Source organism: Oncorhynchus masou, chromosome 15 (assembly GCF_036934945.1).
Source record: "Oncorhynchus masou masou isolate Uvic2021 chromosome 15, UVic_Omas_1.1, whole genome shotgun sequence".
NCBI lineage: Eukaryota > Metazoa > Chordata > Actinopteri > Salmoniformes > Salmonidae > Oncorhynchus > Oncorhynchus masou.
Genome location: NC_088226.1, coordinates 40,366,060 through 40,390,150, shown reverse-complemented (window position 1 = coordinate 40,390,150; position 24,091 = coordinate 40,366,060). Strand labels below are relative to the sequence as shown.

The following is a 24,091-nucleotide window of genomic DNA, read 5'->3' as shown; positions in this document are numbered from 1 at the left end:
AATAAACCCACAGATTATTGTCAGCTCCATCTCAGACACTATATGAGTCGCTTCCTTCATCCAGAAAAAAACTTCCCCATAGAACCATTTCCTTATCTGCAGGCAGGCTACTGGCCCATTGTCCGGCCCTCCGCAGCTAGTTAGAGGCAGCCATGGAGAGTCAGGTGACTCAGATGGTCCTCTCATTGGACAGATCATGGGTTAAAGATCAGGGCACCCTCAGTGACTCCCAGTGAAGATGATGACCTTCCTGTGGATTCATCTCAATGAATCTTTCATTTGTATTGACCCAGTATGAACATGTGTTTCCATGGCGTTGTGGATGGTAGGATATCAGTGACCTTTCACCAGGCAAAAGCGTCTTTCTCAATTTTTATTTCCTTGATTCCTTGTGTCCTCTCTCTTTGCCATCTCAAAAAATATTGGTGGAGAAGATCTGAGAGAGAGGACCTCGGATGTTCTCCTCCAGTGTGTTTTCAGATGGTGGCGAGGAGAGAGGGCACAAGGAATCAAGGAAATAAAAATGTAGATAGACCCTTTGCGCCTGCCTGGTGAAAGATCACTGATATCCTACCATCCACAACGCTATGGAAACACATTTTCATACTGGGTCAATACAAAAGTCAGGCACATTCTATTTTACACATCATTATTTATTACAAATGTCAGATGTCTCGATAAGTTACCACTGATGTGAACTTTATTTGGTTGTTTTGATATTTGTCATTATTAAAAGGACAGCATAATTCACTATGAACGATACATACACAAACCTTCTCAAAGCTTGCAAGGAACGATCATGTTGTGTAGTGAATGTTGACTTTGTCTTTTTGGGGACAAGAGAAGACTTTGGTCAGTGAGCGATCCCGATCCAGTTCACATTTGTGTTCTTGTCTATCCAGGTGTTTCTCCTGCTAACATATAGAACATTTTATATTTAAGTTTGATCTAATATTACCACAACATTCTCAACATGCACATTTTTAGCTCCGTAAAGCATGAGAAAGCAGATTGGAATACATCCCCTTTATGTTTCTCTCTTGATTTAATGGCAATTTGCATTTTAAATGTGATATTATGTGCCCAGAATGTTATGGGGTCATTTTAATTTCACTCATAGGACATTTGAACAGCATTTAATCATACAAATACAACCATATTTATTTCACTTAATATGTTGACAATCTGCACATGTGGTTTGAACCTGCAATGTTTGGGTCTCAAGCCAGAGCTGTGTTTGAATACTCATACTAACCATATGTGACGCAAATTGAATATGTAGTATGCTTATTGGTCATAGTATGGATATAGTTAATATGCAATATATAATATTTTCAAATTCGCCAAAATATGAGGTATACAAGCAGCTTTTAGGACCCATAATTCAATTCATCAGAAAAATGGGCATGGCTTCACAATGTTTTCACATTTGAAGAAAATGGCGGAAAATATGCAGCTGAAGTCTGATGAGAGCGGATACAAATTCATTGCTTTAACTAATTATGACAAATGTTAAGAAAATGTTGAGCAATATAATAAAAGTAATGACTTTTCAAATAAGTTGCTTTACGTTGGCTGACAATTTGTTAGCTATGTGAGCCTTATGAACCACATCGAATATCATTACAGCAGTTGCTTGTATGTACCGGTATGTTAGCTACCAAATGTTAGTTGGCTACTAATACATCGAACTTGCCAGGCAGTATATTAACTATAGGCTATCATGGCCTCCCGAGTGGCGCAGTGGTCGAAGGCATGCAGTGCTAGCTGTGCCACTAGAGATTCTGGGTTCGAGTCCAGGCTCTGTCGCAGCCGGCTGTTACCCGGAGACCCATGGGGAGGCGCACAATTGGCTCAGTGTTGTCCAGGTTATGGTAGGGTTTTGCCAGCAGGGATGTCCTTGTCCCACTGCGCACTAGCGACTCCTGTGGTGGGCTGGGCGCAGTGCATGCTGACACGGTTGCCAGGTGTACGGTGTTTCCTCCGACACATTGGTGCGGCTGGCTTCTGAGTTAAGTGGGCATTGTGTCAGGTGCAGCTTGGTTGGGTTGTGTTTTGGAGGATGCACTTCTTTCCCGAGTCCGTACGGGAGTTGCAGCAGTGAGACAAGACTGTGACTACCAATTGAATACCACGAAAAAGGAGTAGTATATATATATATGCTAACTAACTATCCAATGTTTAACGTCTTGATTATTCATGTCATTCTTAGCTAAGTGGTATAGTCATTGTGCATTCTCAATGGACATTGTTAATTCTGGCTCTCTACTCTGATTTCAGAGCACTCTCGTCTGAGTGTGTCAGAGCACAGAATGACTGATGAGTTTACGAACGCTCAACACCCGATGAATAAGGCCGGTGTTAGTAAACATCAGCAAAGAAAAAATATAATTAAATGGGTTGCCAGCAGCACAGTTACAGTCACCAACACTCTGGATAAAATGAAAACAGCCTAACCAGCTCTGCTACGGTGGGTAAAATGGTCAGAGAGAGGTGTTCTCATTTGTGTCTGGAAGTAGCTAGCAATCTAGCCAAAGTTAGCCAGTTAGCTTGGGTGCTTGACTGCCGAGGTCAGAATGCTCAGATCAACCCTACTCCTCGGCCAGAGCATCCAGTGTGTGCTCTGAACGCACCGAGAGCAAAACACATTGAATTTAAGAATGGACAATCTTTCAACTCTTGATTTTGGAACGCCCAGAGCCTACTCTGGCACTCCAGTTTGAATTTACGAACACACCCAAAATCGTAAAATGTCTAGCTAGTAATTTGATATACTAACAAGCTAGCGAGAGGTTGCATTGCAACAGCAGCAACTTCCATTAGACAGGCAAAGCCCTAGTATGCTCACCGGAAACGATACTGTTTGTTTACATAATACTAAAATTAACTAATAGTATGTAGTATATACTCATTAGGTAAGTAGTATACAGTATGTTAGTATGGTTATTCGAACACAGCTCAGATCTTTTATCCTCTGCACCACCAGGGAAGCGCTCTCCCATATGATGTTTTCAGTTTATAGCAATGTCAGTATGGTTAATCAGGAATTCCACGCTTTCTTTCAAACCTTCTTATACATAACTAATCCAGGGAAATATTGGTATCACTTCACCCATCTTATTTACATTTTAGTCATTTAGCAGACACTCTTATCCAGAGCGATTTACAGTTAGTTTACAGGACAACCACATATCACAGTCATAGTAAGCTACTTTGAGGAAACATGTACTATCAGCAAAGTCCGAGCTAGTAAGGCAGAAAATGTCAAGTGTGAGTGTTAGTTTGGGGGGTGATGTGGGATTATTTAAGATACTCGTGGAAGAAGTAGGATCTGAAATGTTTTCTGAAGATGGGCATGGACTCTGCTGTTCTAAATTCAGGGGGAAGCTGGTTCCACCATCTGTCGTTCTGCCCCTGAACAGGCACTTAAACCACTGTTCCTAGGCCGTCATTGAAAATAAGAATTTATTCTTAACTGACTTGCCTAGTTAAATAAAGGTTAAAAAAAGTGTGGGAGGGCCAAGAGACCAGATGTGGCAGAACGGAGTGCTCAGTTTTGGGTGTAGGATTTTAGCATATTCTGAAGGTAGGGAGGGGCAGTTCCTCTTGCTGCTCGTAGGCAAGTACCATGGTAGTGTGTGCGAGCTTCGACTAGAAGCCAGTGGAGTGTGCGGAGGAGTGGGGTGACATGGGGGAAATTGGGAAGGTTGAACACCAGGCGGGCTGCAGCGTCTCAGTGAAGCTTATCTGCATGCTCGTCGTCCTCACCAGGGTCTTGACCTGACTGCAGTTCGGCATCGTAACTGACTTCAGTGGGTAAATGCTCACCTTCGATGGCCACTGGCACGCTGGAGAAGTGCTCTTCATGGATAAATCCTGTTTCAATTGTACCGGGCAGATGGCAGATAGCTTGTATGGTATTGTGTGGGTGACTGGTTTTCTGATGTCAACGTTGTGAACAGAGTGCCCCATGGTTGCGGTTGGGTTATGGTATGGGCAAGCATAGGCTACGAACAACAAACACAATTGCATTTTATCAATGAATGCACAGAATTTGAATGCACAGAGATACCGTGAAGAGATCATGAGGCCCATTTTTGTACCATTCATCTGCCACCATCACCCCATGTTTCAGAAGCATGATAACTCATGGCCCCATGTCACAAAGATCTGTAAACAATTACTGGAAGCTCGAACATGTCCCAGTCCTTTTATTAAGGTGCTATGACCAACATATTCACGTATTCCCAGTTGTGTGAAATCCATAGATTAGGGCCTAATGAATGTATTTAAATTGACTGATTTCCTTGTATGAACTGTAACTCAGTAAAACCTTTGGAATTCTTGCATGTTGCATTTATATTTGTGTTCAATGTACAAGGTATCCAAGACTCTGAGTGCTGATCTAGGATCACTTTGCAGATCATGAAAGATAGGGGGGAACATATCATTTTTACACAATGTACATTTTTTTTACAGTAAATCTAAATTATGCATTTCTGACTGGATTTATAAATTGAATCTAAAGCTAATATAAGTAGAGGGACTTTTGTCAGAGGTTGCTTGTTGTGAGTGCTGAGGGAACTTTATGCACTTGGCCAGATGATTGTGCATCTTTGTTGCATTCTTCACATATGATTTGGCACAGTATTTGCAAATGTACACAGCTCTTCCTTCTACATTAGCGGCAGTGAAATGTCTCCACACATCAGATAGTGCCGGTGGCATTTTCCTGAAAAGATTACAAAGAAATTAGTAGAAAACAAAACAAATACAATTCCATGAACAGATAAATAGTTAAACAGTTAGATTAAACAACTCCATTGAAAGATAAAGGTTTTAAAATTAAACATGTATGGAAACAGGTGAATTAGCACTCCTCTTCAAGCAAGCTAAACCCCACATGGTAGCAAAAACTAACTGGCATAAATTGTTAACAAGTTAGAAATGATTTAAACACACTTTGCTGTAGGCTACTATTTACTAGTTAACAAAGAATCATGTATGTCACATAAAATATATTCACCCCACCCAGTATTGTAATCAAAGCTTGCTAGAAAGAATGTAGTCCTTGGCTCAGACAGTGTAGTAGTGTGGGCCCAAATGCATCTCATTAGTGTGCAAGATCTTGAGAATCAGCTGTACATGTGATGGAAGAGTCCACTGCACATGTGATAAAATAATGCACTGTGCATGCAGAGGGTTGCAATTCCATTGAATTGAGGATAGTTTAACCAAAATATGCCACAAGACCTAGAAATTCCCCAAATTCCCAGGCTTAACTTCCAATGGAAAACCGGAAATTTACCAGAAAGTTTCCGACCCTTTGTAACACTACCTTAGATATGGATTATCAAAGCTGTTCACGTCATGCGAGCCACAATGCACACTCTTTTTGCTCTTTAGATATACACAATATCAACACCACACCACTCTTGGTTACTTTGACTGCATCCACTTCTCCCAACACCTTCTTCACCATCGTCGGGACTTCAAAAAGGGTTTCCCAAATAAACATTGTCCAAAAAAACGTAGTCCAACAAGCGAATCTATTTATAAAACCCTTTATTACATCAGCAGATGTCACAAAGTGCTGTACAGAAATACAGCCTAAACCCCCAAACAGCAAGCAATGCAGATGTAGAAGCATTGTGGTTAGGAAAAACTCCCTAGAATAGCAGACACCTAGGAAGAAACCTAGAGAGAAACCAGGCTCTGAGGGGTGGCTGGTCAGGTGGATATTTTCAGTGTACAGCGCCATTTAAATCCAGATTGTTCATCAGGCTCATTTTGAATCACTCATTTTCCACAACAATTTTAGCTCTTTTTGTTCCATTCTTGGGCTTCACTGTTGTCCACACATTTTTCTCGCTAACTGTACTCGACATGCTTTCAGCCTCAAACGACACTTCTGCTTCCGCCATGTTCCGCTTCCTACCGGCATCCGCCTCCTCGTTCAAGCTCTTCAATGGATTCTGAATCATCTAGCGTGTTTGCAGGCAGAGTAAAACAAAAATAACAAAACAAAGGATTATCTTTCCGGACCTTTACATGCAGTCGGTAGATACACCCAATACAAAAATAAAATTAAATGATTGTGTACTCACTCCTTCCTGCCTGTTATATTGAAATATTTGCTGCAAACAATTCACTGAACCAAGGTAACCATTCTGTCAATTTCGATTTGTCCCTTAGCCCTTAACCTAACCTTAAATTAAGGTTAGCGGTGTGATTTTAAGAAGAGAACATTTAACAGTGTTTCTGACTTTGTGGCTGTGTTAATTAATGATGACCCTACACTTGGACACCTTGCCATGGAGCAAACTTATCACAATTCATTGGATTATTTGTAAAGGTTTACTTATTTTTTACCTAGTCTGCATAAATATAAATCACCATTTTATAAATAGTAAAATTGTGTGATATGATTGCATTTTAGAACCCAGCTCTCCCCGTTGCCCCAAAATGAATGGTCTTGACCAATAACGTTTTAGGCAAATTTGTGTTGCATGGCCGGGTGTGCAGGGTTTGCTCGTTTGACCATTCCATTGATCCCTAAAGAGAAATCTCCATCCATCCTGGACACCAGGGCATGCAAAACAATCTCACCCATTGCTTCATACATGTTCAAACTGTTCAATATTTAGGTTATCCATATTACCTGAGCTCATATTCTTTCTATTTCTATGGCGGATTCAAGGTCACAATTTAGATAGTCATTGATATACAGCTTGCTAGCTTGCTGAAATAAGACCGGGACAAAGAATATCGCTATTTGATAATGTCCGTGTGCATGTCCAAAAATTAACACAGTTTCACTGGAATTATCAAAACGACAAGAGTAAAATGTCAACCCTTAACATGTCAACAGATTACCTGTCTCGGCTAAACCGTGCCTATACACACTCTTAGAAAAAAAGATGCTAAGTAGAACCATATAGGGTTTTTTGGTTTGTCCCCATAGGGGAACCCCGTTTGGTGCTGGTTAGAAACCTTTGCAGAGGTTCCAGCTAGAACCCTTTGTGTAGGGTTATTCAAAGAACCCCCTGTATATGGTTCTACCTAGAACCCTCTATTAAGGGTTCTACCAAGAACCATTTTATAATCTAAATGTTCTTCCTAGAACTGTCTATGAACTGTTCTACCCAGAAGCCTTTTGTCTTTGGAGGGTTATGGTGGAACCTTTCTATGAAAGGGGTCTGATTATCCTTATATTTTGTATTATTTATGTCAATACATTACATTTTATAAGGCCTTTCTTTGAGGGCCTAATTATACCCCAACACAGTGGTGTAGGAATCTCCTGGTTTGGCCTGCAAATTACGTTATGCTGGCTTGCAAAGTGATGTGTAATTCCTATTGGAATACAGCCAGAGTTAGGAAATCCAATAAGTGGAATTGTTAATCATCCGCAACCTGCATTCAGAATGACTGCCAGGATAGGAATGATTGAATACTGAGACTACCTCAATCATCTAAACTGGAACAACCATCTCAGTAACGGGTGCAATAAATCCAACAGATTGGTTTAGTTTAGAAAACTATATGTTATTTATCTTTTGTGTAGCATAAAATGTATTAACCAATCAATGTTCACACAAAAGCACATATTACAGTAAAACAAACTATTCTGAAAATCTCCATGCGATAGAACCAATATTTCCCAACATGCTCTATGTAGAACTGGTAGTCTTTTTCTGAAATAATGATGTACACCTGACTTACAGTATGCCTGTCTTAACTGAAATGGTGCTCTCATAGCTTCCACTAGCTGGCTAAGGTTAGCATGCTAGCTAGTTAGACTGACAGCTGTCAGTCTGTGCCCTATTTGTTGTTATTTCTCTGCTACATGTGGAAATCACCACGATGTTCCCACCCCAATTCCTGAATATGTCTTGCTTCAGTCTTTGATGTGGAACTTGAGGTGGACCTTTAACGATCTGCCCCACCCTGATACAAATATTATCTTAATGTCAACACAACTGAACAGTTTTAATGTTTTAGGAATTTCTTGTCATATCCCCACAATGTTTCCACAACGTAAATAAGCATTCTGGGAACCTTTTAAATTGACTAAATGTTTTCTGGGAACGTTCTTGTAACATCAAGTGACTTTTTTTGCAGGCTAAAAGACACGTTTAAAAATAAATATATATTTAACTAGGCAAGTCAGTTAAGAATACATTCTTATTTATAACATGGCCTTGGAACAGTGGGTTAACTGCCTTATTCAGAACAACATATTTTGACCGTGGCAGCTCAGGGACTCGATGCACCAACCTGTTGGTTACTGGCCCAACGCTCTGACCACTAGGCTACCTGCCATTGTAGAATCATCTGCACAACTGGACAGTTTTTGTGTTTTGGGAACATCATTTCATCAATACAATGTTTGTTGAACATGCACCCTGAAACTCAATTGGACTTCAGATGTATGGGGAAAACTCTATAAAAAGGGAGAATCATCAATTGGAAATGTTGTTTGTAGGAGTCTTACAGTTACTATAAGTCCTGTGGTAGAATGATCAGCTTACTGTGGAAAACACCCTCATCAGATGTATCTGACATATCAGGTGACATGTTGAGGACAGTAACATCTACACTGAGGTCATGCAGAATTTATTTTCATTGGTGCAGGTGGCAGGGCATTTTGAAGGAGGTTTTCCGGCCTCTGGGTGAACTGTTGTTGCTCCCTCTCACTGTAAAGACCAATGAGATAAAGAGCTGTCATTCTGCACAGCATTGTATCTCACCCTTGCCACCACCATCATATGCCCCTGAATCAGTCAACTACCTGCAATGATGGGTGGAACTACTGAATGTCACAAAGCATCTGATTTAAATGGATGATGGAACCATTGCTTTTGTGTACAGTAGCCTGTCACATACATTCATCACAGGTTTTTCATAATCAATAGGTTTTACCTTTGTGTGGTCTGTCAAGACGATGTGGCTAATCATTCACAGACAGAAGATAGACAGCAGTAAGATTTGTTTGTAAAAAACATAGTGTTGATGCTAAAAACTAGTCTTTCTGTCAGTGCATTGCTAACTGTTTGAGACAGACTAGTGAGCAGGAGATTCCCGTTGAGGCATAACCCCTTGTAGTTATTGTAGTGTTCCCATGCATTCCTGACAGTTGTCCAGACAGCGTTCGCTCAGCTAAGCCTATGTCTTGATCTGTTTTTAGATGCATCTCTGCATTTCCTCTCACGCTATGTTGGATGAAGGATGCTGTCACCTCTCACTCGCTCTCTCTTTCTCTCTGCCCATCCCTCCCTCCCTCGCTGTACTCTGGGTGCTGATAAAGACAGGGACAGCCAGTAGATGACCTGAAACACAACTCCTGTAATCCTGTAAAGCATGCTGCCTCACATTAATCAGAGCATCTCCTGCCTTACGTCCACATGGGGGTTCTGTCTGTCTAGTTGGTGTCTGGACACTGCTTTCGGAAAGTGTTCAGACCCCTTCCATTTTTCTACATTTTGTTACGTCACAGCCTTATTCTAAAATATATATTTTAAAAAGTCCTCACACACAATAACCCATAACGACAAAGTGAAAACAGCGTTTTTGAAATGTTTGCAAACGTATTAAAAATAAAAAGCTGAAATACCTAATTTAAATAAGTATTCAGACCCTTTGCTATGAGACTCGAAATTAAGCTCAGGAGCATCCTGTTTCCATTGATCATCATTGAGATGTTTCTACAACTTGATTTCAGTCCACCTGATCTGACATGATTTGGAAAGGCACACACCTGTGCATATAAGGTCCCACAGTTGACAGTACATGTCAGAGTAGACAACAAGCAATGAGGTTGAAGGAATTGTCCATAGAGCTCCGAGACTGGATTGCGTCGAGGCACAGATCTGGGGAAGGGTACAAAAACATTTCTGCAGCATTGAAGGTCCCCAAGAACACGGTGGCCTCCATCATTCTTAGATGGAAGAAGTTTGGAACCACCAAGTTTGAAACATCTTCCTAGAGCTGGTCGCCCAGCCAAACTGAGCAGTCAGGGGAGAAGGGCCTTGTTCAGGGAGGTGACCAAGAACCCAATGGTCATTCTGACAGAGCTCCAGAGTTCCTCTGTGGAGATGGGAGAAACTTCCAGAAGGACAACTATCTCTGCAGCACTCCACCATTCACGGCTTTATGGTAAAGTGGCCAGACGGAAGCCATTCCTCAGTAAAAGGCACATGACAGCCGGCTTGGAGTTTGCCAAAAGGCACCTAAAGGTCTCTCAGACCATGAGAAACAAGATTCAAACCACAAGGGTAGCCTTGTGGTTTGAGCGTTGGACTAGTAACTGGAAGGTTGCGAGTTCAAACCCCCGAGCTGACAAGGTACAAATCTGTCGTTCTGCCCCTGAACAGGCAGTTAACCCACTGTTCCCAGGCTGTCATTGAAAATAAGAATATGTTCTTAACTGACTTGCCTGGTTAAATAAAGGTAAAATTTAAAAAAAATTCTCTGCTCTGATGAAACTAAGATTAAACTCTTTTGCCCTATGGTGAAGCATGGTGGAGGCAGCATCATGCTGTGGGGATGTTTTCCAGCGGCAGGGACTGAGAGACTAGTCAGGAACAAGGGACGGTGCAAAGTACAGAGAGATCCTTGATGAAAACCTGCTACAGAGTGCTTAGGACCTCAGACTGGGGCGAAGGTTCACCTTCCAACAGGGCAACGACCATAAGCACTGTTGGTTTCTGTGTTAAACTTGAAATGTTGCTTTCCTAGAGACTGGTTATCTGTACGGCCCAGTTGGCTTTGGAATGTGTTGGGTGGACAGGAGGAAATCAAAGTATTGCTATGTTTGATATGTGGATTAGGCAAATGAGGGGGTTGAGGTCAGGTCAGATCCCCTTAAGGGCGAAATTATGGTTTATTTATTATGGTTTACCCTATTACTTCATCTTCCTGTCGAACCATTAGATGTTTATTTTTTATTTACCTTTATTTAACTAGGCAAGTCAGTTAAGAACAAATTCTTATTTTTAATGACGGCCTAGGAACAGTGGGTTAACTGCCTTGTTCAGGGGCAGAACGACAGATTTGTACCTTGTCAGCTCAGGGATTCAAACTTGCAACCTTTCGGTTACTAGCCCAATGCTCTAACCACTAGGCTACCCTGCCTTCCCAATGTAAGGATTGGAGAGAAGGAGGAGTGCCTAAACTGGAGTATATATACTTGTGGTGGAAACATGTGTTGTATAATGCAGCTGTATTGATCCTCTGGGAAGAATTAAACATAGTTATGCTTTCAGTGTCCCTTTGAGTTATTTACTCTGAGAATTAGAACCTCTGAGAATTAGAATTAGAACAGTTGGCTCTGCAGGTAAGACCCGGGTGGGGTTTGTTCCCTGCTAAACCTGTAACAAGAGGGTGAAGGTCTCAGTTACACTGGCCGTGAGAGCGCAGCGTGTGAGTGTGTGTGGCGTTGTGTGTGAAGGTTTGAACAAGCTCTATTATAAGGGCGCTACCTTGGAAGTGAAGGAGTGGAGTGAAGAAATCTGAAATACCCTGAACACTTTCGGGAGAGGTTAGGAAATAACTATTGATATGGCGACAAATGGCCCCGATTCTCCCTGTAATAAGGAGCAAGAGGATTTTAATAAAGCAATGGAGGCTCTGAAAGAAGCGCACAAGCATTCTACAAATCCGGCTCGAATATGGGAAAAATTGAGCAAACTGGATAAAATCGGGCAACATTTCCCTGCTAACAGAGAATTCTAATCAAATAAAGAATTCAGGGAGGCAATTATGACTTGGCACAATGACAAAGAATCATCAAAAAGCTCAATATACCAGCATTTTGATGTCAGCATTCTATCAACAAAAAATACAAACTGGTAAAACTGGAATTAGTATTAGTACTCAGCCACAGAAAGACTGGGTACAGGAGTGCATTGATATAATTTGCACGTCTGCTTTGATGGCAGGTTTGAACCCTGTGATCAAAACGGTAACTGCGGGGGTCCTTTTTTTGTTATTTTTTGAGGTTATCTTGGAAGGGTATATTAGATCATGTCTTAATGCATGGTAGGAATAATTTGACCACAAACAGTGTGTGTGAACCCTAAGAGCGTCTGCTAAATGACTTAAATGTAATGTAAATGATGGGATTTTATGAATAATGACTAAATTATGTATACATTTAACGCAGGATTGTAACTAACAGAATTCTACCCTGTCTGATGAAGAATGTTTGTACGTAGGCAAAGAGGAAGTGTTAACAGACAACCTGTGACCACAGTGAAACTAACAACAGTAAAGATGTCTGGTCCCCAACCAGGGAGGGGAGAAACCATTGGGCTTGCAGTAGATTGTGTAGCATATGCTAAGCAATATGTATGTGTTGGAATGGAATTGAAAAACAGCAGTGTCATTGTCTTAGAGGAGGAGGGACATTTATGACGTAATGAGAGGTATATAAACCAATGTACATGAAATGATGTACAGAGCTCTCGAGAATAAAAGTCAGACTATTTTTGACTGGTCTCCATCGGTTTCATTTCCCCCAGAACCTTACAAACTCTGGGTACAGACTGAGTATTTAAATTGAATTGGTTAATGAACACATAAGTAAATTCATCTAACAGAACCTCAAAAACCTCCGTAACCGGCTGAAGAAAGAGCGACAAAGGCGCTCAATGCGACAGTGACTTTTAACACTCCTGTGTCCGAGCCATTCACCTAGGTAAAGACGGCAGGAGTGCACCAGAGTCCTGAGTCCGTGCATGTTGAGTGAGCGTGGAGAGAGATAAAGGGTCAGGTGATAGACTAGTCTACGTGGGAGAAACGGATGTACAGTTGAAGTCGGAAGTTTACATACACCTTGGCCAAATACATTTAAACTCAGGTTTTTCACAATTCCTGACATTTAATCAGAGTAAAAATTCCCTGTTTTATGTCAGTTAGGATCACCACTTTATTTTAAGAATGTGAAATGTCAGAATAATAGTGGAGAGAACGGTTTATTTCAGCTTTTATTTCTTTCATCACATTCCCAGTGGGTCAGAAGTTTACATACACTCAATTAGTATTTGGTAGCATTGCCTTTAAATTGTTTAACTTGGGGCAAACGTTTTGGGTAGCCTTCCACAAGCTTCCCACAATAAGTTGGGTGAATATTGGCCAATTTCCTCCTGGAAATTACTCTTAAGGATGAACCAGACTTGTGGAAGTCTACAATTTTTTTCTGAGGTCTTGGCTGATTTCTTTTGATTTTCCCATGATGTCAAGCAAAGAGGCACTGAGTTGGAAGGTAGGCCTTGAAATACATCCACAGGTACACCGCCAATTGACTCAAATTATGTCAATTAGCCTATCAGAAGCTTCTAAAGCCATGACATCATATTCTGGAATTTTCCAAGCTGTTTAAAGGCACAGTCAATTTAGTGTATGTAAACTTCTGACCCACTGGAATTGTGATACAGTGAATTATAAGTGAAATAATCTGTCTGTAAACAATTGTTGGAAAAATGACTTGTGTCATGCACAAAGTAGATGTCCTAACCGACTTGCCAAAACTATAGTTTGTTAACAAGAAATTTGTGGAGTGGTTGAAAAACAAGTTTTAATGACTCCCAACCTAATTGTATGTAAACTTCCGACTTCAACTGTATCTATTTGGATTTTGAAATCGGGACATTATCAAAGGTATTAAATGGGACAGGCAAGAGTTACATGTGCTGTTGGGAAGATGAACTGTAAACGATATCTGAAAAAGACACGCTAGAATGATAAGTGCCGGGAGAAGGGGGAGGTCTACACAGTGCAAACAAAGCTCTCCCTTGCCCTCCATTTGGTAAATCCGACCACAACTCTATCCTCCTGATTCCTGCTTACAAGCAAAAATTAAAGCAGGAAGCACCAGTGACTCGGTCTATAAAAAAAATGGTCAGACGAAGCAGATGCTAAACTACAGGACTGCTTTGCTATCACAGACTGGAACATGTTCCGGGATTATTCCGATGACATTGAGAAATACACCACATCAGTCACTGGGTTTATCAATAAGTGCATTGAGGATGTCGTCCCCACAGTGACTTTATGTACATACCCCAACCAGAAGCCATGGATTACAGGCAACATTCGCACTGAGCTAAAGGGTAGAGCTGCCGCTTTCAAGGTGCGGGACTCTAACCCAGAAGTTTACAAGAAATCCCGCTATGCCCTGCGCCGAACCATCAAACAGGCAAAGCGTCAATACAGGGCTAAGATTGAATCATACTACACCGGCGTCGATGCTCATAGGATGTGGCAGTGCTTGCAAACTATTACAGACTACAAAAGGGAAGCACAGCCGCGAGCTGCCCAATGACACGAGCATACCAGACGAGCTAAATCAGTTCTATGCTCGCTTCGAGGCAAGCAACACTGAGGCATGCATGAGAGCATCTGCTGTTCTGGACGACTGTGTGATCACGCTCTCCGTAGCCTGACGTGAGTAAGACCTTTAAACAGGTCAACATACACAAGGCTGCGGGGCCAGATCGATTACCAGGACGTGTGCTCCGGGCATGTGCTGACCAACTGGCAGGTGTCTTCACTGACATTTTCAACATGTCCCTGATTGATTCTGTAATACCAACATGCTTCAAGCAGACCACCATAGTCCCTGTGCCCAAGAACACAAAGGCAACCTGCCTAAATGACTACAGACCCGTAGCACTCACGTCCGTTGCCATGAAGTGCTTTAAAAGGCTGGTAATGGCTCACATTAACACCATTATCCCAGAAACCCTAGACCCACTCCAATTTGCATACCGCCTAAACAGATCCACAGATGATGCAATCTCAATTGCACTCCACACTGCCCTTTCCTACCTAGACTAAAGGAACACAAATGTGAGAATGCTGTTCATTGACTACAGCTCAGCGTTCAACACCATAGTACCCTCAAAGCTCATCACCAAGCTAAGAAACCTGGGACTAAACACCTCCCTCTGCAACTGGATCCTGGACTTCCTGACGGGCCACCCCCAGGTGGTGAGGGTAGGTAACAAAACATTTTCCATTCTGATCCTCAACACTGGAGCTCCCCAGGGGTGCGTGCTCAGACCCCTCCTGTACTCCCTGTTCACCCACGACTGCATGGCCAGGCACGACTCCAACACCATCATTACGTTTGCAGACGACACAACAGTGGTAGGCCTGATCACCGACAACGACGAGACAGCCTATAGGGAGGATGTCAGAGATCTGGCCGGGTGGTGCCAGAATAACAACCTATCCCTCAACGTAACCAAGACTGAGATGATTGTAGACTACAGGAAAAGGAGCACAGAGCACGCCCCGATTCTCATCGACGGGGCTGTAGTGGAGGAGGTTGAGAGCTTCAAGGTCCTTGATGTCCACATCAACAACAAACTAGAATGGTCCAAACACACCAAGACAGTGTAGAGGGCATGACAAAGCATATTCCCCCTCAGGAAACAAAAAATATTTGGTATGGGTCCTGAGATCCTCAAAAGGTTCTACAGCTGCAACATCGAGAGCACCGGTTGCATCATTGCCTGGTACGGCAATATCTCGGCCTCCGACCGCAAGGAATAGTCACTTTAACTATACATTCATGTACATACTACCTCAATTGGCCCGACCAACCAGTACTCCTGCACATTGGCTAACCGGGCTAGCTGCGTCCCACCACCCGCCAACCCCTCTTTTTACTCTTTTTACTCTTTTCCCAGAGACTATGTATATTGTTACAGGAGAGGGAGGACAGTTAACTGTGCACAATATAGGGGCTATTGTGAAGTTAAATTGAACATTACACATACCCAGATCATGGTGAGAGTAGAAGAGATAGTAGTGGCATTTCAGACACTATGGTAAACATTCAAGAAACCTGTGACTCAGAGTTTGGTTAGGTTGGATATTGTTCCAACTCATTAAATATATTTTCCAATTTCTAACAGCCGGAAAACACTTGACAGATTACAATCAGGAGTTATTCTCACGGCAGTCGCTGTAGGGAATGTAATTGGTAGGCTATAGTCATGGGCCATGTTTGTAGTAGCAGGGGTTCCTTTAGTAGCATTGTTGGGATATCAGTTTGAGGACTCGTGCCACATGGCTTGGTAACTGGGAGACCGATGGGAGTACAGGGGTGGCTGTTATTCAAATGTCACAAATTAGTGATCTTGCCATAAGGAGAGTCTATGTTGTCAGGAAATTACCCATGTGTATCTCCTCAGGTGAAAGCAGCACAGGAGGAGCAGGAGATTTACCGAGGGCACGGGCTGAATTCTGGAGATTGAGTGTACATCAAGATACACCAGGCAGGGGGTTTGTGACAGCGTTGATCTAGTCCACACACAGTACTTCTTACTGCACCTGCAGCGGTAAAGATCTCCATGTCTCTGCTTGGTGGGCGCATAGTTCTTACATAAAGTGAGGTCCAGCTGCATAATGGGTGAGCTTGAAGACACCATGACAGAGGAAGCAGAGCTAAAGAGAGAGAGAGAGGGGGAGACTAGATTCCACTGTAGACATGCAGATGGGTTGGGTTTGGGAGCTACTTTTAACATCATAGTTGGTTTGGGTTAGCTGCTTTATTGGTTAATGCATCATATGAAAGAGGATAGATAGTTGGGGTAATTGTACTCTAAACATTTTGAAGGCATTGATGTGAAAGCATGTACAGTGCTGAGTTACCTCAAGAGGATTTAGCATTGATTAAGGATAACCATGTGTTTATCAGGGAGCAATATAGGAGATGGGGAACAAAGTGAAAATGACATGGCTTGGGAACACCTCTCGGAACCTGGGGCCGGAAAGGGGAAGTCTGGGTGAAAGCATGAGGAGGCTTTTTAGGGCATTCATTTTTGTGGAATCTAGCAGAAAAGTATCCTGGAGGCATAGAGTCAGGTCTCAGACCTTGGTTTTCATACATGCATAATTATGCATAGCTTACCACATTGTTAATACTGTTATGTTTTGTGTGTATTTTTGTAGCTTTACAAACCAAATCAATTCAAATTGTATTGGTCACATACACATGGTTAGCAGATGTTAATGCGAGTGTAGTGAAATGCTTGTGCTACTAGTTCCGACTCTACAGTAATATCTAACAAATAATCTAACACATTCACAACAACTACCTTATACACACAAATGTAAAGGGATGAAAAGAATATGTACATATTGTGGCAAACCTCTTCAAGGTTAGGAGCGTTTGTCACAAATTAAGTGGGGAAACTGTCACCAAATCACCCAAGAATGAGAGTTTTTTCGAACAGGACAGTACCTGTGTGTTTCTTTCTCCATCCTGGTCCACCCAGGCCGTAGGCAAGGTCAAGGATAGCAGGGTTCGGTACACAAATCGGGTTCTTGGTAGGTCCAGGTCCAAACTCTAACAGGTAAGCCCAAAACAGTCCAGCTTATACACGGTAAATCGAGCCAATCTCTATTGTCTCTTTCTCTATTGTTCATGGATCCTTCCAGCCCTCTCTCTTCCTCTTCCTGGTTTTTCTTGACTCTTTATCTGTGGGTCGGCTCCACCTTCTGAGGGTTCCCCTTGCTTCTGTGATTTGTAGTTTTAGCGGTTGGCCATTTTGTGATCTGTAGTTCTGATCGGAGTGGCCATTTTAGTGATCGGGCAGAGCCAGTTTATTAGTTCTGCTCTCACATATCTGCCATTTATCACTCGACACCCTTCTTTCCCACAATATAAATACATGGATGAGCGATGGCGTGCGACATAAGCAAGATACAGTAGATGGTATAGAATACAGTATATACATATGAGATGAGTAATGTAGGATATGTAAACATTATTAAAATAGCGTTATTTCAAATGACTAGTGATACCTTTATTAAGTCCATTTATTTAAGTGGCCAGAGATTTGAATCTGTATGTTGGCAGCAGCCTCTCTATGTTAGGGATGGCTGTTTAACAGTCTGATAGCCTTGAGATAGAAGCTGTGTTGCAGTCTCTCGGTCCCAGCTTTGATGTACCTGTACTGACCTCGCCTTCTGGATGATAGCGGAGTGAACAGGCAGTGGCTTGGGTGGTTGTTGTCCTTGATGATCTTTTTGGCCTTCCTGTGACATCGGTGGTGTAGGTGTCCTGGAGGGCAAGTAGTTTGCCCCCGATGATGCGCTCTCCCTCTGGAGAGCCTTGCAGATGAAGGCGGTGAAATTGCCGTACCAGCCGGTGATACAGCCCGTCAGGATGCTCTCTATTGTGCATCTGTAAAAGTTAGTGAGTGTTTTAGATGACAAGCCAAATTTCTTCAGCCTCCTGGGGTTGAAGAGGTGCTGTTGCGCTTTCTTCACCATGGCGTCTGTGTGGGTGGACCATTTCAGTTTGTCTGTGATGTGTATGCCGAGGAACTTAAAACTTTCCACCTTCTCCACTACTGTCCCGTCGACGTGGATGGGGAGGGTGCTTCCTCTGCTGTTTCCTGTAGTCAACGATCATCTCCTTTGTTTGTTTACGTTGAGTGAGAGGTTATTTTCCTGACAGCACACTCCGAGGGCCGTCACCTCCTCCCAGTAGGCCGTCTCCTCGTTGTTGGTAATTAGGCCTACCACTGTAGTGTCGTCTGCAAACTTGATGATTGAGTTGGAAGCGTGCATGGCCACACAGTCATGGGTGAACAGGGAGTACAGGAGAGGGCTGAGAACGCACCCTTGTGGGGCCCCAGTGTTGAGGATCAGCGGGGTGGAGAAGTTGCTTCCTACCTTCACCACCTGGGGGCGGGCCGTCATAAAGTCCAGGACCCAGTTGCACAGGGCGGGGTCGAGACCCAAGGTCTCGAGCTTAATGACGATGAGCTTACATAGGTATTCCTCCTGTCAAGATGGGATAGGGCTGTGGGATGGCGATTGCATTGCCAGTGGACCTATCGGGGCGGTAAGCAAATTGGAGTGGGTCTAGGGTATTAGGTAGGGTGGAGGGGATATGATCCTTCACTAGTCTCTCAAAGCACTTCATGATGACAGAAGTGAATGCAATTGGGGAATAGTCATTTAGTTCAGTTACCTTTCCCTTGGGACAACAGACTGGGATAGGGATTGGTTGAATATGTCCGTAAACAAACCAGCCAGCTGGTCTGCGCATGCTCTGAGGACGCGGCTAGGGATGCCGTCTGGGCCGGCAGCCTTGCAAGGTTTAACACGTTTAAAATATTAACAACTTACACAAATGCTTGTCTAGCGTTGGCTGTAAAGCATATTTTGAAAATCTGAGATGACAGGGTGATTAACAAAAGGCTAAGCTGTGTTCCAATATATTTCAGTTGTGATTTTCATGAATAGGAAGATTTTTTAGGAAGATTTATGTACGTTGAGTTATGCTAATTAGTCTTCCTGTCAAACCATGATAGATTGGAGAGAAGGAGTGCCTACATTGGAGTATAAATACTTGTGGTGGTGGAGACATGTTTTGTCAAATGCAGCTGTATTGATCCTCTGGGAAGAATTAAACTTGGTTAAGCTTTCATAGTGTCCGTTGAGTTATTTACTCTGAGAATTAGACCCTAACAGCACACAGCCAAGACAACGCAGGAGTGGCCTTGGGTACAAGTTTCTGACTGTCCTTGAGTGGCCCAGCCAGAGCCCGGACTTGAACTTGATCGAACATCTCTGGAGAGACCTGAAAATAAATGGGCAGCCACCCTCCCCATCCAATCTGGCAGAGCTTGAGAGGATCTGCTGAGTAGAATGGGAGAAACTCCCCGAATACAGGTGTGCCAAGCTTGTAGTGTCATTCGCAAGAAGACTTCAGGCTGTAATCACTGCCAAAGGTGCTTTTTAATAAATTTGCAAAATTGTCTGAACCTGTGTTTCCCTTGTCATTATGGGATATTGTGTGTAGATTGATGAGGGAAAAAACTATTTGATCAATTTTAGAATAAGGCTGTAACAACAAAATGTGGACAAGGTCAAGGGTTCTGAATCCTTTCCGAATGCACTGTATTTATGGCCTGTTAATTCTCATTAGTCTCATTCTTACTTGTTATATCTTGTGCGCTCTCTGTTTTTCTCTATCTCCAGGTTCACTAAACCAGCCCCCATGTTCCTTGATCTGAATTTTAGACGATTCACCAAAATCAGCAAATTCTTCCCACCCTTTGGAATTAAAATGCAAGGTATGGACCTCCATTTTAGATCTATTTCATTTTGGATGACCATGACGAATGGGGAGCCCCTGGGAGAGGACACTGTTGACCACTAGCTCAACTACAGGGCTCAACTACTGCTTAGATGAGGGCAGTACACAATGTCCAAATAATGGCCTTATTGAGAATAACCTCACTGTTTCTCCTAGCTATGCAGGTATCACAGCTTAGCAAAGCATTTCTTGCTGCCCCTTGCTTAAACAATGTGATCACCAATTTAACTAGTGTTTAATCTCGTCAAATCCCTTGTAAAGTTGATGTTACACATTTGGGTTCATTTGACGTAAATATCAATGTTATAGCTGTTTTAATAGAAATCTGTCTAAATGTCATGATGATTATGATGGTGTCAGTGCGCTCAAATTGTGCTAAATATATAGATATCCCTGGAAAGGTATCAGGGGGATGACTTTGTAGTCTAGCTCTCCATGTTGCATGTGCAGAAAATGCCTTTATGTTCTTGGTTCTCGGTATTAGAGGAAGGGTGTTTGCTAACTAGCGTTCTCATAGAAATCTGTCTTATTCTGATACCAAACTCCATCCATGCCCTTTCTCTGTAATACTGAACAGTAACATTGAGCAACACCAACACACTACAGGACCACTGTCAGATCCTTCTGCCTACCAGTCTCAGGCCCTAATTGGAAAGCCCAGTCTCAGCCCCACACCTTTGTTCCTCACGCCACAAGTCTCCCACCCAAACACATGTTAGTTGTGGAATGATTAGCTACAGTATGTAGCCAGCCACTACCCTGTCTTCAACACAGCATCATCTAATCAGTTTTATTTAATTTAACCTTTATTTATACAGGTTATTGAAGTAATCTCTTCTGTAAGAGAGACCTATTAATCAGTAATAAACAGTGAGCTATTTGTGGCCTGACTGCCTGCCCTCATCCTCATGGCTGATAGGAACCAGGAAGCCCAACCAACACCCTCTATTCTCCCAACTAACCAACACATTCTGGGCGTTTTCTGTTCTGTGACTCGGTAGTAGGGCAGTTTGAGGGATCACACTAAACATGTGGTTTCCACTTCTGCCTGAACATAGATTATTAAGTCATACTGTAAGCCTTTGTCTTGTTATTGATTGGTTGGCAGAACTAGAGTCCTTCATTGTCAGACATTGGGCTGTTTCAGGGGTGTGCCTAGCCTAGGTGCCTCACCTTTGCAGATGGTGCTATGGTAGCCTAGCCCTCATCTGATACCAGCTGTGTGGTTTGGCTGGAAGGAGAGACAATCCTTTCAAATGATTCCCATCCAGCCTGATTGATCTTGTCTGTTTATATCTAGGATATCACCACAGTAGTCAACAACTCTTCTCCCTGTCTGCGTCCCAAATTGCACCCTTTTGCCTATATAGTGCACTACTTTTAATCAGACCCCTATAGGCCCTGGTCAAAAGTAGTGCACTATTTTGGGAGAAGGATACCTTTTATTATGCAGCCCTCTCCCTCCCCATCTCTCCAGTGTTAGTCAAAATGCAGATATGCAAGTCATTTTGGACAGGGCTGAGACTGTCTCTACATCAATGCTTTTCACTGCCTCTGAGTGATCCTCAATTATACAATAGTAGATTGTGTCACGGGATGTGTCATTTTTTCAAAATCATGTGTCATACTGACACATCCCGTGACATAATCTACTATAGTATAATTCACTATAGTCAATGTTCCCTAATCCAGGGTCTGGGGACCCAAAAGCGTGCACATTTTTGTTTTTGCACTGTTCAACTCATCATCAAACTATTGCCTAGTGAAATTGTGGGTTTGGTGCTAGGGCAAAAACTAAAATGTGCACCTGTTGTGTCCCCAGGACCAGCATTAGGAAACACTGCTATAGGCAATATTGTTTTAACAATGGGCTGATTCCATTTTTTTTAAATGCATCATGACCTAATTACAGTAATAATTATGTTTAAAGAAGTATGCTAACTGAAAAACATATTTTGCTAAAATGGGTCATATTTGGGTCATCGTTTTTATGATCTCCACTGCATCTGAGAATTGAACACAAGTGCCTAATATCAATTTAATGCTCTGGCAATTTAGTTTAACGTCAATAATCACGAATAGCACGCAAGTAGCCTACTTGGCCTAAGCCTACAGTATACAGTCAAATCATGTGGACTTTCATCTCGTGACAGATGGTCCAGCGATTCAGCTCTCACAATTGTTTAGGCAATTACTGTTAATTTAAACTTGATCTCCTGAATTATAGGCCAAGTGTATTTACCCTTGTCAATTGTATAGAAAACATCCGGATTGCAGTCATTCCTTTCCTTTTATATCTTCCTAGAATAACTGGCTATATAAATAGGCCGAGCTCGTGTTGTTGTGCAGACAGGAGCATCTCAGTCTAAGGACTATAGGAAATTGTACTTCATAGTTACTCCCTAGGACTTGCTAGAATAACTGGCTATGTAAATAGTGGAAAGACCCAGGGAACGTATGGACGAGGAAACAGTACTTAAGTCTTTCCTTCCTATAAAATAATGTATTCCAACTATAACTGACTAGATAAATAGCAAGAGTTGTTGAACAGGCAGACAATGGGCATCTCAGTTTAAGGGAAGCATACTTCAAAGATGCATAAAGGCCAGCAGTGTGTAAGGACAAGAAACAAAGTGAGGTAGTGAGAGCATTTGTTTACTGTAGAGTTTACAGAAAGACTTAGGGCCTCCCAGTGCCCATATGAAAAATACTATGCTCGAAATACTGAAGCATTAATATATTTATATAATATGGTATTCACTGTAATGTTTTTGCTGGAGTATACTATAGTATTCACTGTACTGTTTTTATGGGCTTTACTGTAGTATTCACTGTTGTGTTTTTGTGGACATGACTAGTATACTGTAGTAAAGTTTACTATAGTTGACCGACCGGCTCAATTTGGTCTTATGTTGCAAAATTTGAAATGGTGTTTTTAACCTTGGATAAAAGTAGAGACTCAGAGCTAGAAAATGGTCTATCATACCCTGCAGTTGAGGAATAATGAGAAAGTTATTATGCTTTGAAAGTTGATGGCCCTTGAATGTTTTGGTACACCTACTGGAGAGCTCTTTGTCTGCACCCATTCAGCATTGTTCACACCCTGTTAAGCCCTAGCCCTACCCATCTCTTTAACCTCTTACACTTATGGTGGCGCTATTTCATTTTTGGAAGAAAAACGTTCCCGTTTTAAACAAGATATTTTGTCACAAAAAGATGCTCGACTATGCATATAATTGCTACTGTTCGAAAGAAAACACTCTGACGTGTCCAGAAATACAAATATCTTCTCTGTGCGTGCCCTTTAACGTGAGCTTCAGGCAAAACCAAGATGACTTGGCATCCAGGAAATGACAAGGATTTTTGAGGCTCTGTCTTTCATGATCTCCTTATATGGCTGTGAACGCAAGAGGAATGAGTCTGCCCTTTCTGTCGTTTCCCCAAGGTGTCTGCAGCATTGTGACGTATTTGTAGGCAGATCGTTGGAAGATTGACCATAAGAGACCACATTTACCACGTGTCCGCCCGGTGTCCTGCGCCGAAATTGGTGCGCAAAAGTCACCTGCCAGTATTTTTCCATGGGGCACAGAGAGAGAAGCAAGCTTCCACGAACTGCATGTCAATGAAGAGATATGTGAAAAAACACCTTGAGGATTGATTCCAAACAACGTTTGCCATGTTTCGGTCGATATTATGTAGTTAATCCGGAAAAAGTTTCACGTTGTAGGTGACTGCATTTTCGGTTCGTTTCGGTAGCCAGGCGCAATGTAGAAAACGGAACGATTTCTCCTACACACAGACGCTTTCAGGAAACACTGCGCATTTGGTATGTGGCTGGGAGTCTCCTCATTGAAAACATCAGAAGCTCTTCAAAGGTAAATGATTTTATTTATTTGGTTATCTGGCTTTTGTGAAAATGTTGCGTGCTACATGCTACACAAAATGCTATGCTAGCTTTGCATA

General features: G+C 42.3%; 1 protein-coding gene across 8 annotated transcripts in view; it reads left to right on the top strand.

Moving 5' to 3' along the window:
* LOC135556247 (CMP-N-acetylneuraminate-beta-1,4-galactoside alpha-2,3-sialyltransferase-like) overlaps positions 1-24,091 on the top strand; it is a 106,189-nt gene that overhangs the window by 34,661 nt on the left and 47,437 nt on the right. For all 8 annotated transcript variants that reach the window (XR_010457967.1, XR_010457966.1, XR_010457965.1 and 5 more), the window contains one exon: positions 20,011-20,105. Coding sequence is in view for 5 of the 8 variants with exons in the window: in XM_064989279.1 (XP_064845351.1) it covers positions 20,011-20,105 (95 nt within the window). In the remaining 3 variants the exon portion in view is untranslated. The remainder of the gene's footprint in view (positions 1-20,010; positions 20,106-24,091) is intronic.